This window comes from Choloepus didactylus, chromosome 21 (genome assembly GCF_015220235.1).
Source record: "Choloepus didactylus isolate mChoDid1 chromosome 21, mChoDid1.pri, whole genome shotgun sequence".
Taxonomy (NCBI): domain Eukaryota; kingdom Metazoa; phylum Chordata; class Mammalia; order Pilosa; family Megalonychidae; genus Choloepus; species Choloepus didactylus.
In genome coordinates this window covers 23,744,713-23,757,843 of record NC_051327.1, presented here as the reverse complement: position 1 = coordinate 23,757,843, position 13,131 = coordinate 23,744,713, and the positions used below count along the sequence as shown (strand labels likewise).

The following is a 13,131-nucleotide window of genomic DNA, read 5'->3' as shown; positions in this document are numbered from 1 at the left end:
CCCGCAGGACCACGGGCTCCTCGGAGTGTGTCTTTCCTGCAGAGTCCTTGTCTCACCCCTGGTTTTCTGGGCAATGGCTGCTCCCTGCTTGGTCTGCAGCCCCCGCCCAGGCTTGGAACTCCCCACAGCCTGAGGCTTGTGCTGGGAGGAGGCCAGGAGGCCTGGGCAGGGGGGAGAGCCCTTTGGACAGACAGCAGGACAAACTGCCTTTTCCAGCTGACCTCAGGCCACTCAGTGATGGATCATTGCACATACTTAAAAAGGGAATAAAAAGCAGTAAGTCCTGTCCAATTTTAACATTAAGCAATTTTGTGCTTGGGGCTCTCCAGGCTGCATCCTGGTGCAGCCAAGCTGGGGCTCCTCTCAGGCTCTCTGGGCTGCAGGCTGGGCTGTGCTCTCATCTGGAGGCTCAGCCGGGGAAGAGAATTCACTCCCAAGCTTGTTCCGGTTGGTGGAAGGAGTCTCTTCTTGCGGGTACTGGCTCTTTACTGGCTGCTGGTGGGGGGCCCCTCAGGTCCGAGAGATGCCCACAGTTCCCTCCATGGGGCCCTCTCCTTAGGAGCCCGCACCAGGGCTTTCTGCTTCTGCAAGGCTGGGGGGAGCGGCTCTGCCTCCCGTCTGCTGTGACGGAGTCTTTACACAACATCACGTAATTGTGGATGCAACACCCCAGCACCTTTCCATGTTTCTGCTGCTCAGAAGCAAGTCGCTGGGTCCGCCCACTCTCTAAAGGGGGTGCTAACCTAGGGCCTGCATCCCGGGGGTGGTGAGCGTGAATACAGTCCTAGAATGCCGCCCTCCACGAGGGTCACTGCCTCAGTGGCCTCCCGGCGCCAGCCCAGCCCCGGTTTCTGTGCCACCAGCAGAGAAGGTGGAGACAGGATATGATCCAAACTCCTTAGCTTAGCGGATTCGGCCCTTCCTCCGGAGCCCTGCCCTCCCCTTCTGTCCATATCTGCTGCCCACCCCCCCTGCCCCACCCCCAGAGCTCCAACCACCCTGAGCCTCCCAGGCTCCGACCTCTCAGTGCTCGTTCTCCTTCCGTGTCCCACTGGCCCCTGCATGGGGCAGAACCCGGCCCACACACCCCGGGGCCTCCCAGGCCCTTCACAGCCCCTCACAGACCCCCCGTAATGGTGGTTGGTGGGCTCACCTGGTAGCCAATGCTCAGTTGCCAAAGCAGCACCAAAGGCTGTGGGTTTCCCTTTACTCAGACACGACAGAGACCGGACGGCAGGTTGGAGGCCTCGGAGGGAGGGTCTCTCTTGCCCCAAGCTGCCCTGAATCAGGGTAACAAGCTGCACCCCTCTCTCCATCCCAGGTCCCCGCCTCGGCCCAGCCCAGGAGGCCTGCACTACTCGGACGAGGACATCTGCAGCAAGTACAACGGGGCCGTGCTGACCGAGAGCGTGGCTCTCAAGGAGAAGGCCACAGACGCATCCGAGTCCGAGGTGAGCGCCCCCCGCTTTCCCCTGGGCGGTGACGGTCACCCCTTACGTTCGTGATGAGCCGGCTGCTTTCTCAGGTGCCACACGCCGTGTCTCGCCGGGGTCTCACGGTGACCGCGTTAGGGAGGCAGAGCCGATGGTTAAAGGCTCCATTTTACAGTCGGGGAGAAGAAGGCGAGAGCCGGTGCGGACCCTCTGCCCCCTGGGGCAGCCTTGAGCAGGACGGGGCTCCAGGACTGACTAAAAAGCGTGGGTGCCGCCTGTCACACGCGTTCCCCAGCGCCGAGGAGCTAGAGCAAGCAAAGGAGGGGGCAGGCATCAGCGGGGGGCACCCTGCACAGCGGGTGCTGGGGTCGGTAGGGCCCACCCAGGCTCTGCGTGTGCGGCCTGCCGTTTCCGACTCCTTCCGTTTAGTCTTGACGGCGATTCGTACTAGGCCAGCTCTTAGGGGCGAGTAGCCAGCCGAAGTGGATCCCTGATCCGGGAGCCCGTTCTCCTTCCTGTTGGCTGTCAGAGATAAACATAGTGTCTTCTGAAGGTTCCCGTAAAATCTGGTGGTCTCTGGACCCCAGTTAGAGTGGCAGTGGTTTGGATTCACGAGCCAGTAGGGCTGATCAAAATGGGGAAACCGTTTCCCCCAGGATGGGGGTTTCGCCGACGACCCCTGGGCACCTGCTTCCCCTCCCGTCAGCCCCACAGTTCTGCCGAAGGAGCTTCCTGGTCCCGCTTCCTGGAGAAGGGAACGTGCGCGGCCACTCCGTGTGATTAGCACATTCACAGGGAGCTCCAACCCCACACGGCCCCATCCTCTCTGAGCAGCTGGGCCGGGAAGACCACGTCCCAGAGGGGGGCCGTGACCCCAGGGCCCCTGGGCCTGCGTGACCTGTACATAGCCTGGGCGGTGCAGGGCGGCCCCGTGGTCACCAGCTGCCGAGCGTGTCTCAAGCTCAAGGCCCTGAGAGCCGGGAGCAGGCGCGAGGGGGGTGGCGGTTCTCCAGTTTTCTTTCTCTTCTTTGGGATTGTTCTGGAAAGACCAGGTCCCGTGTATTTCCATCTGCACAGGAGATGGCCTTGGGGGGGTCAGCGGAGGGGGCGCTTTCCTGGGAGGTTGCCTCTCCCCAGGGGCATCCTGGCTCCAGGGCTTTGCCCTCATCAGCAAAACTGGCAGGGGCCGCGGTGCCCCGCACCGTCCCTCCAGCTCCAAAGGTCTTTATTTCAGACACGCTGAGCCTGAAGGGGTCCGAGGCCACCAGGCTGTCTGCTGTCAGCTGGCCTGGCCCACCTCTTGGCGTTCATGCTCTGAATCAATATTTAATCTAAAGTAAATCTCACCTTCATTTTGCCCTGAATTCTGCCCTTATTGAGCCCTGAGGCTCAATAAAACGGCCTCTTCTGAGTTGTGGTTTGTGTGTGGACTCCCAGGGGGCCGGGCGCTGGGTGGCTTTCCCTGGCCTGCTCTTCTTCTGCGGACACGGGCTCCGCGGCCTGTGCCGTGGCCCTGGGCTGAGCAACGACTCCAGCAGCACAGGCCACGTCCGGAAAGGTACATTTGTCTGAAGTCAAGGGGTCGGCGAGTGAAATCCTGCCAGAGCTGACCTGCTCTTCGTGATGAGGAAGTGTAGCCGCCTTCTAGCAGCTTGTGCTGAGCACGCCACGTTGGGAAGGTCGTGGCCGCTTTCACGCTGGGACTTGCTGGGTCAGTCGGGCGCCTGGGCTGCCTTGGGGAGAGCGGGCAGCCGTCATGAGTAACGCGGCCGGCCCCGGGTCCCAGCTCGGCAGGCTGGGCCATCAGCGGTGAGCACGCATTGAGCATTGACTGCCGTGGGGGGCCCAGAACCTTCTGTGGACCAGTCCGGGGACGGCTGCAGGGATGCCCAGGACTTCAGCTCCCAGCCCACCCTGGGAGGCAGCTTGGTGGGGAGAGAGCCTGGGGCTCAGGCTGCCAGCGGGAGGTGGGAAGCCGGCGGCAGACCCAGATCTTGTGTCTCTAGAGCTCAGCTTGAGCACCCTACAACCACCCCCACTCCAGCCCACCTCCGGGTGCCAGTGGCCATGTCCTAGGACAGCCAGGCTTGGACTCATGAATGCCAAAGTGCTCGCCCTTAAGAGCACTCTCAGAAGGGGTTCGGGGAGCCGTCAAGGCTTTTCCTCCTCGCAAGTGCAGAGAGTTTTGAGATTCAAATTCAGTTGACTTTATGGAGGATTATTAAATGTGCCTGGCACAGAGCTAGGTACATATACACATTCATAGACACACATGAACACGTGCATGTATATGCACACATGCACGCACGCATGCACATGCATAGACATGCATTCACACACACACACAAACATATACATGTGTATGCACGCACATGTACACATGCATGCATATGCATACACACATTTGCACACACACATGAACACGTGCATGTATATGCACACACATGCACACATGCATGCACATGCATAGACATGCATTCACATACACACGCATATATACGTGTATATGCATGCACCTGTACACATGCGTGCATGCATATGCATATACGCATTTGCATGCACACACGAACACATACACGTATGTGCGCACATGCATATGCATGTACATATATTCACACATATGCACAGATGCATGCATATATGCACACATGCATGTACACATGCATATGCATCTACCTACATCCACATATGCACACATACACCTATACATATGCATGCCTGTATACACAAATACACACGTACATATATGCACAGACATATGCATGCACATACATGTGTACACGGACATATACACACACACATATGTTTACACAAACCTGTAGACAAGCACACGTGCACATGTATAGATACATGCGTACATACCCATGGGGGGGAGCACTGGGGAGAGGGAAGGAGGAAGGAGGAAGCGAGGGGGCAGAGGAGGTGGAACTCGGCGCCGCCCCAGGTCCTGCAGGGAGTTTGCTGAGCGCCTCACCGAGCAGACGAGGAGGCCGAGGCGTGAAGCGTTTGCAAGGCTCCCGGGACTGCACCTGAGGCCGTGGCTCCAAGCCCCACCTTTTCGCCCAGACCGGCTACTGGGGGCTGTCGTTGTAGCCCAAGTTCAGGTGTGCGGGGGCCTGAGAGCCGGCCTGCGCCCCGCCCTGGCAGGCCCTGGGGGAGGGGACTCCTTTTCATAATTCCCACGCAGGCGCCTGGGGGCTCCTAACCCGTTTCGGTCCTGGGCCCCCTCGGGGGTCTGATGACAGCTGTGGCTGCTCCCCCCACATGTGGGCAGACGTTCACCGAGACCCCTTGGGCCTTTCCCAGGCCCCTCGCTGCAAGGCTCCGGGGCCCGGGCTGAGGATCCTGGACCTGGACTGCCCCTGTTCTCTAGGTTCTCGGGGTGGGCTAAAGTGTACCCCTTCTTCTTGCCAGAGTTCTTGGCTCTGTTATCTTGCCACATCCTGACTTTGGAGCTTACGAATTTGGGAGATTCATAGGCACTAAATATTCATGCAATCCAACAGCGGGCAGTGCCAGCTCAGATGGCAAAGTTCAGTTTAGACCACTTTTTGGTTAATCGACTTTGTTGAGATAAAATTCACATACCATACAACTCACCCATTCGAAATGTGCAATTCAGTGATTTTTTAGTATATTCACAGAGCTGGGCAACCACCACCATAATCAATTTTAGAACATTTACATCACCCCACATAAAACTCTCATACCCATTCACAGTCACTCCCTGCTCCCCTCCTACCCCTCTCCAGCCCTGGCAGCCGCTGCTTTACTCTCGGCCTCTTTGATTTGCCTCTTCTGGACGTTTCACATAAAGGGATCAAGTAATTTGTGGGTTTTTTTGTCTCTCTTCTTTCACTCAGCATTAATGTTTTCAGTGTTCATCCACGTAGCACGTATCAGAACTTCTCTTCTCTTTATGACTGAATACTATTCCATTTTATGGATAGGCCACATTTTATTTCTCTCTTCTTCAGTTGATGGACATGTAGGTTTGTGTTGGGAGCCCCCAATGCAGCTCCCAGATTCAGCGATATGCTAGAAGGACTCACAGGACTTGGCATCTAGTTGTACTCATGACCAAGTTTTATTAGAGTCAGAGAATACAAAGCAAAATCAACAAAGCGAATGGGGCGCGGAGCAGAGGCTGGGGGAAGCCAGACAGAAGCTTCCGAGCATCCTCTTCCAGGGGTGTCACGAGCTGTGACAACACGTGTGAATTCTTGGCCATCAGAAAAGCTCATGAGGGACCCAGCACCCAAGAGTTTTATTGGGGGCTGGTGACATAGAAACCCTCTGCCTGGCCCAGGCCAAAATGCCCGAATCCCAGAAGGAAAGCAGATGTCTGGCATGAACCACATAGTTTGTGCAAAAAATTTAGGCCCAGTGAGCCACCCTGTTAGTTAGCAAACGGTGGGAACCTCCCAATATCCGAGTTCCCAGACGGCAGCCGAGGGCCCACCGGCGGGCCAGCCCCTCTGGGGACGGCGTCCCAGGCCGGCCGCGTCAGCGCGTCCTGTGCCTGGTGGTTTCCGCTTTTTTGGCTCTTATGAATAATTCTGCTGTGAACAACCATGTAGGAGTTTTCGTGTATGTTTGTTTTTCATTCTCTAGACATGTCTCCTGGGAGTAGAATTGCTGGCTCATATGGCAACTCCGTATTTAGCGTTAGGAGAAGCCGCCGTATTCTCTTCCAAGGCAGTTACACCATTTTACGTTCCCACCAGCAACTACAAGGGCTCCACTTTCTCGACATCCACTCATTATTGTCTGTCTTTTTTAATGTTTAATTGCCTAATAACTAATGGTACTGAACAACTTTCATATGTTTATTGGCCATTTGTATATTTTCTTTGGCGGTGTATCTATTCAGACCCTTTTCTTATTTTTAATTGGGTTGTCTTTTTATTATTGAATTGTAATAATCCTTTATATATTCTAGATAAAGTCCCTTATCAAATATATGGTTTCCAAATATTTTCTCCCATTTCCTTTTTTTACTGCAGTTTTATTGAGATATTCACACACCATGCAATTTCCATTGCCGTTTTATTTTCTTCATGGTGTCATTGCAAGTACAGAGGCTGTAATTTGATGTAGTCCAATTTATCTGTTTTTTCTTTTGTCATGTGTGCTTTTGTTGATGTATCTAAGAAAACATTGCTTACTCAAGATCACAAAGATTGACTCCTGTGTTTTCTTTTAAGAGTTTCATATCTCTAGCTCTCACGTTTAGGTCTGTGATCCATTTTGAGTCCATTTTCGTGTCTGATGTGAGGTGAGGTTCCACTTCACTCTTTAGATATGTACCCCACACCATTTGTTGACAAGACTATTCTTTCCCCCATTTTAATTGTCTTGTCACCACACTTATCAAAAATCAATTAACAAATTTAATAGCTTATTTTTGGGCCCTGAATTCTATACTGTTCATCTATTTGTCTAGGCTTATGCCAATACCACACTGCCTTGATTACAGTATCTTTGTAGTAAGTTTTGAAATCAGGAAGTGTGAGTTCTCCAATTTTGTTCTTTTTCGAGATTTTTTTGTTTGGACTAGGTCCCTTGCATTTCCATGTGAATTTTATGATCAGTCTTTAAATTACTGCAACAAACACTGCTGGAATTTTGCTAGGGATCGCACTGAATTAATAGATCACTTTGGGGAGTGTTGCCCTCTTGATAGTATTAAATCTTCCAATGCATGAACAAGGGATGTCTTTCCAATCATTTAGATCTTCTTTAATATCTGTCAAAATGTTTTATCGTTTTCAGTGCACAACGCTTGCACGTTTTTATTTAATCTGTACCTAAGTATTTTTATTCTTTTTTTTAAATTTTTCTGAAATTGTTTAATTAACTTCATTTTCACATTGTTCATTGTTAGTGTATAAGAAGACGATTGATTTTTGTATGTTGATCTAATGTCCTGAGCCTTTGCTGAACTCGTCTATTCATTCTGATCCTTTTTTTCTAGTAGATTCCTTGGGATAAATTCTAGTTGGTCGTATGTTGCCGGGTTGGGTGTGTGAGCATTTTGTAAAGGATTTTTGTATTTATATTTAAAAGGTATATTGTTCTGCAGTTTCCTTTACTTGTGAGTGTTTGGTTTTGGTAGCAGGGCAATACTGGATTTGTAGAGTGAGTTGGGAGGTTTTCCTTCTACTTTCTGAAGAGTTTGTGAAAGATTCGTGTTAATTATTCTCTAAATGTGTGATGTAATTTACCAGTGAAACCACCTGGTGCTGGCTTTTCTTTCTGGGAAGTTGTTCATTACTAATTCAGTCTTTTTTTTGCTTGTCATAGATCTATTCAGATTTCTTGAGGCATTTTTGCTAATTGTGTGTTCCTAGGAATTTGTCCATTTCATCTAAATTAACTTATTTCTTAAGATACAGTTCCTTGTAGAATTCCCTTATAATCCTTTTTAATTCTATAACATCAGTAATGATATCCCCTAACTCATTTCTGATTTTAATAATTTGAGTCTTCTCCCTTTTTTTGTTCTTGGTCAATCTAGCTTAAAGGTTTCTTCATTTTGTTGATCTTTTCAAAGACCCAACATTTGGTTTTGTTTATTTTCCCTCTACTTCACTTATTTCTACTCTAATTTTTACTATTACCTTCTTTCTGATATCTTTGGACTAGGATTTGTTCTCCTTTTTCCAGTTTCTTAAGTTGAAAGTTTAGGCTATTGACTTGAGATCTTTCTTTTTGAATATAGGCATTTATAGTTATAAATTTCCCTCTGAGCACTGCATTAACTGCATCCCACAAGTTTCAGCATGTTGCATTTTTGCTTTCACTCATCTCAAAGTATTTTCTAATTTCCTTTGTGATTTCTTCATTGACACCTTGGTTAAGGTTTTCAATTTCCTCATATTTCTGAAGTTCCCAAATTTCCTCTGTCACTGATTTTTAATTTTTTTCCATTATAATTAGAGAATATAATTTGTATGTTTTCAGTCCCCTTAAATTTATTGAAATTCGTTTTATGTCCTAGCATGAGATCTATCTATCCTGGAAAATATTCCATATGAATTTTAAAAGAATGTGTTATTCTGCTGTTGTCTGATGGGATGTTCTGTGCATGTCTGTTGGATTTAGTTGGTTTATAATGTCGTTTGAGTTTTCTGTATTTTGTTGATGTTCTACTTAATTGTTCCATCTTTATTGTATAAAGTGTCCAACTATTGTCATTTAAATGTCTATTTCTCCCTTCACTTCTGCAGGTTTCATTACATGTATTTTCAGGCTCTTGTTAGGTGAACATATGCTTCTAATTACTCTATCTTCCTGAATGATTTGACCCTTTTATCACTATAACATGTCCTTCTTTGTCTCAAGTAACTGTTTTTGTTTTTGTTTTTGTTTTTTTTTCTTAAAATCTGTTTTGTCTGCCGTTAGTATAGTAACTTCCATTTTCTTTTGGTTACTGTTTTCATAGTATATCATTTCCATCCTCTTACTGTAAATGTATTTGTGTCTTCAAATTCAAAATGTGTCTATTGTAGACAGCATATAGTTGGATTGTGGCTTTTTAAATTCATTCTGCCCTTTGATGATACTGTTTAAAACATCCACACAATCTAATTACTGATAAGGTAGGATTTATCTCTGCCATTTTGCTGTTTGTTTTCTATGTCTCATATCTTGATTCCCTTATTTTTCCATTGTTGACTTCTGTTAAATAGATATTTTTCAGTGTACTTTTTAAATCTGTTTTTTTTTTCTTTTACTGTATATCTTGTTATTTTTATTAGTGGTTGCTCTAGGGCTTACATTATACATCTTACCTTATCAGTATCCACTTCAAATTTACAGTAACTTAAGTCAAGATGCTTACAGAAACTTATGTTCTTTACAAATCTATTCCCTCCTGCCCTTTCTTATACATATGACATTTATATGTATTACAAATCCAACAAGACATTTTATAATTATTACTTATATAATTGTATGTCTTCTAAAGAAGGTGAGAGAGTAAAACAGAGGAAGTATGTATTTATAGAGTCTGTCCATTAACCTTCTTATGAAGCATGTGTGACTCGCCTCGTCCCTTCCTGAGCTTTCACATTTCCACCTGGCATCATTCTTTGCTCCCATGTGGCTTTGTACCCGCTACCTCCCTTGTGCCGTTATTGTTAAATATATTACATTTCTGTTTATTATAAACCCAGCGATACAATTATATACATACCGTTTTATACATTTTCTATTTAAATCAGATAAGAGAAGAGAGGAGAAAAGTATACGATTACACTGTCTTTTGCAATCATCTGTATGACCACTTTTGTTGGTGCTCCTCTTTATGTAGGTTGAATTACTCTCTGATGTCACTTGCTTTCAGCATGACAGTCCCCCTTTATCATGTCTTGTAAGGCAGGTCTGCTAGCAGCATTTGTCTTTTCAGTTTTTAGCTGAGACTGTCTTTTATCTCGCCTTCATTTTTCAGAGTGGTTTTGCTGGACCACTGGATACTTGGTTGACAGTTCTCTTGCCTTGCTTTGACCGTGTCCCCACTGCCCCCTGCCCTCCAACTTTTCTGATTAGAAGTCAACTGCTAATATTATGGGATTGCCTTGCACGTGATCAGTCATCTTTCTCTTGCTGGTTTAAAGATTTTCTCTCTGTTTTGCCTTTCACAATCTTGACTATAATGTGCTGCGGTGCGGATCGCTTTGCATTTCTCCCGGGTGCGTGTGTCGAGCTTTCTCGGTGTGCAGGTTCACGCCTCTCATCAAATGTGGGCAGTTTCACGTCACCATCACTTCCAGTGTTTTGCTTCTTTCTTTCTCTCCTTTCCTTGTGCTCCCGTTATACACACGCCGGTGCACTCAGTGCTGCCTCGCATCTCTCAGAGGCTCAGTTCATTCTTCTTCATTTCCTTCTTTTTGTACTTCGGGTTGCGTAATCCCTATCGACCCAGAAGTTCTCCAGTGCTTTCTTCTGCCAGCTCAAGCCCGCTGTCGAGCCCGTAAGGGGATTTTTCATTTTGATTATTGTATTTCTCAACTCCAGAACTTCCACTTGATGTTCCTTTTATATAATTTATATTGATATTCTCTACTTGGTGCAATACTGTCGTCATAGTTCCTTTAACTCTTTAAACCTGCTTTTCTTCAGTTCTTTGAACCTAATTCTAATAGCTGTCTTTGAAGTCTTTGTCTGCTTAGTACAACATTTGGGCCCCTTCAAAGGCTGAGTTTTTTCCTGTGTATGGATTGCACTTTTTTGTTTGTTTGTTTACTGCATGTTTCATACTTTTTGTTTAAAACAGGTTGTTTTAAATAATATATTGTGGCAACTCCGACTTGTTGTTTGCTTATGTGCTTGTTTTTTGTTTAGTGACATGGCTGGGCTGGTTTAGGAACATCTCTTCCCCCTGCAGTGTAGGGGGACAGCCTGGGGTGTGCACACCCCATGACCAAGGGGTGCCTGTGGCTTCACCCAGGCTGCCTGAGACGTCCCTTTTCCTGATCTCCCTGGTAAGCGTCTGGTGGCCTGCTTCTGTCGGTGTCACCCGCTGTCAGCCTCCATTGCTGGCTGGCTCCAGGGTTTTTCATGATGCCCTGGGGCATAAATTGCTCGGTGGTCGGATCCAAATGCAGAGCCAGGATGTTCTCGGTCTGAGGCTTGCTCCGACACCCACAGCGCTCTTCTGACCATCTCTTTCCTTGGTTCTCTCTTAAACTTCTAGCTGGTCTGTTGCTTCACTCGTTGCTGTCATGGAACTACCAGCTTCCTCTAACTGCTCACCCTACTAACGCCGTTGTTTTTGACAATGCGCTTAGGCATTAACTTCCCCTCAAAAATTAAAAGGTAAAATACGTCAGTGCCCCCAGCCAGAAGGGTGGAGCTCTTTGTTCTTGGACTCCTCCTTAGGGCAGAGCCTGTGTCGCTGCCCGGGAGCTGGGGGTGAGGACAGCAGCCTTCTTCTCCTGCAGTGACACGCCTGCTGTCCACGTGGGTCCCGGGGTGAGAGGGTATCCCCTGGTCATCTGCCATTGTCCCTTCCAGTGTGCACCTTCTTCCCTAGAAGTGAGCTGGGTGGGGTAGCGGGGACCCAGTATTCCCGATGTGCCACACCCGGTATAGCCCTCTGCCTCTGAGCGGGGCCGGGTGGGGAGGGCAGCCCTGGTTCCCTTGGCCAGGCCTTCCGGAACGAAGCTTCTGCACGTGGAGCAGTGGGTGAGGGTGGGAGATGCCAGACTTCCTCCCAGGGGTGAACCGTAGGCCGGACCGGGAGCTGGGGGCAGAGGGGGCCCTGCCTTGGCCACACCTGCTCAGAGTAGAGTTTCTGTCACTCTGAGCTGGGGGGCCTGGGGCCTGGGAGCAGGGAAGGGGTTAAATGCCACAGACTCCTGCTGTTCTCACGGAGCTTTAGTAGCTTTTCGGGAATAATGTTTCTCCATTTGCTATATGCCCTTAGGACCGTTTCCAGAGATGTTAAATGGCTACTATAAACTCATTTTTACCAGTTCGATCTCTGCTCCACTGGGGAGAGTGTCCGCTGAGCTCTTGCACCACCGTTCCGAAAGTACCTTTTGCATTCACGATTCATGATGGATGATTCTGAAATTGAGGGGACCAGTATGAAATGTGGGTCACGTTCTGACATTTGTTTCCTAATGTAGCATTGACTTCTGGCCTGGTCTCTTAGCCCCAAATGTACAGAAACAGGATCGAGTCACAGAACCATAGATGAGGCCTTTGAGAGATAAGCCGTGGTCATGTTTAAGATGTTTATCCTCCTACTGGAGGCAGCTTATAGATTTAAATGCATTGTAAACCAAGATACAAAGGGATAAAGAGTGAGTCTCATTCTTCAGCCTGAGGTCAAGTTAATGGTTTGACACTCACCGATGCAGAAGTGAGGGGGCTCCAGCCAGCAACCTGGGCAGGCTCCCACCCCCTCTGCCCACCCTCTTCCCCCACTCCCTGCCCGCCCCCTTCTCCTCCCCCCACCCCGCCCGCCCCCTCCCTGCCGCCCTCCTCTTCCGGGCTCTGAGGAGGAAGGAGTCAGAAGCCAGACAAAGCCTATGGCTAGAAGAGCTCTTTGGAGAAGCTAATATTTCACTAAGAAAACAGTGATGCTGTCCTTGCCTCGTCAAGCAAGTTGACCATTTCCAGGCCTGGTGCTAAAGGGACCATTCTGGGAACCGGCCCACAGTGCGTGGAACCCACCCCGGGGCTGCCCCGCGCTGTGCTCCCAGCCCCACACCTGCCGTGGCTCTCTGTAGTTCTGTTGGAGACGAGCACTCCCACCACCGTTTCAAACACTATGACTTAGAGTTACGCCAGCACTACTCTTCAAAGCATGTTTTAAAAACTGTTTTCAAAATTCAAAGAAACAGTTTTCAAAATCCCTCCTGCTCCAACCAACTTCAACCAACCCCCTTGTACCTGATTAATCCCCTAATAATGTCTGAGCCTCATATCTTGCCAGTATAATACCCAAACTGCTGAGAGGATGTCCATTAGCTGCCTGCCAGCTATCTGTGCATCCTTAGAAACTCCCGGAGCCAGGCTCATGCCCCATCCTGCTGTCCTTCTGTGGTTTCCTGGGAAACCAACACGTTGTTCCTTTGTCCCACACAGGAACCTAAAAACACAACAAAAGGCCCTGCAGGGTTTCCTTCTTGTCAGTAGTTCTAACCCACTAAAATATATCCACATTAAAAAATAACAATGTCAT

At 48.6% G+C, this 13,131-nt stretch overlaps 1 protein-coding gene across 4 annotated transcripts in view; it reads left to right on the top strand.

Moving 5' to 3' along the window:
* Positions 1 to 13,131, top strand: part of SDK1 (sidekick cell adhesion molecule 1) — a 941,791-nt gene that overhangs the window by 924,185 nt on the left and 4,475 nt on the right. For all 4 annotated transcript variants that reach the window (XM_037813737.1, XM_037813739.1, XM_037813740.1 and 1 more), the window contains one exon: positions 1,322 to 1,451. In XM_037813737.1, the coding sequence (XP_037669665.1) occupies positions 1,322 to 1,451 (130 nt within the window). The remainder of the gene's footprint in view (positions 1 to 1,321; positions 1,452 to 13,131) is intronic.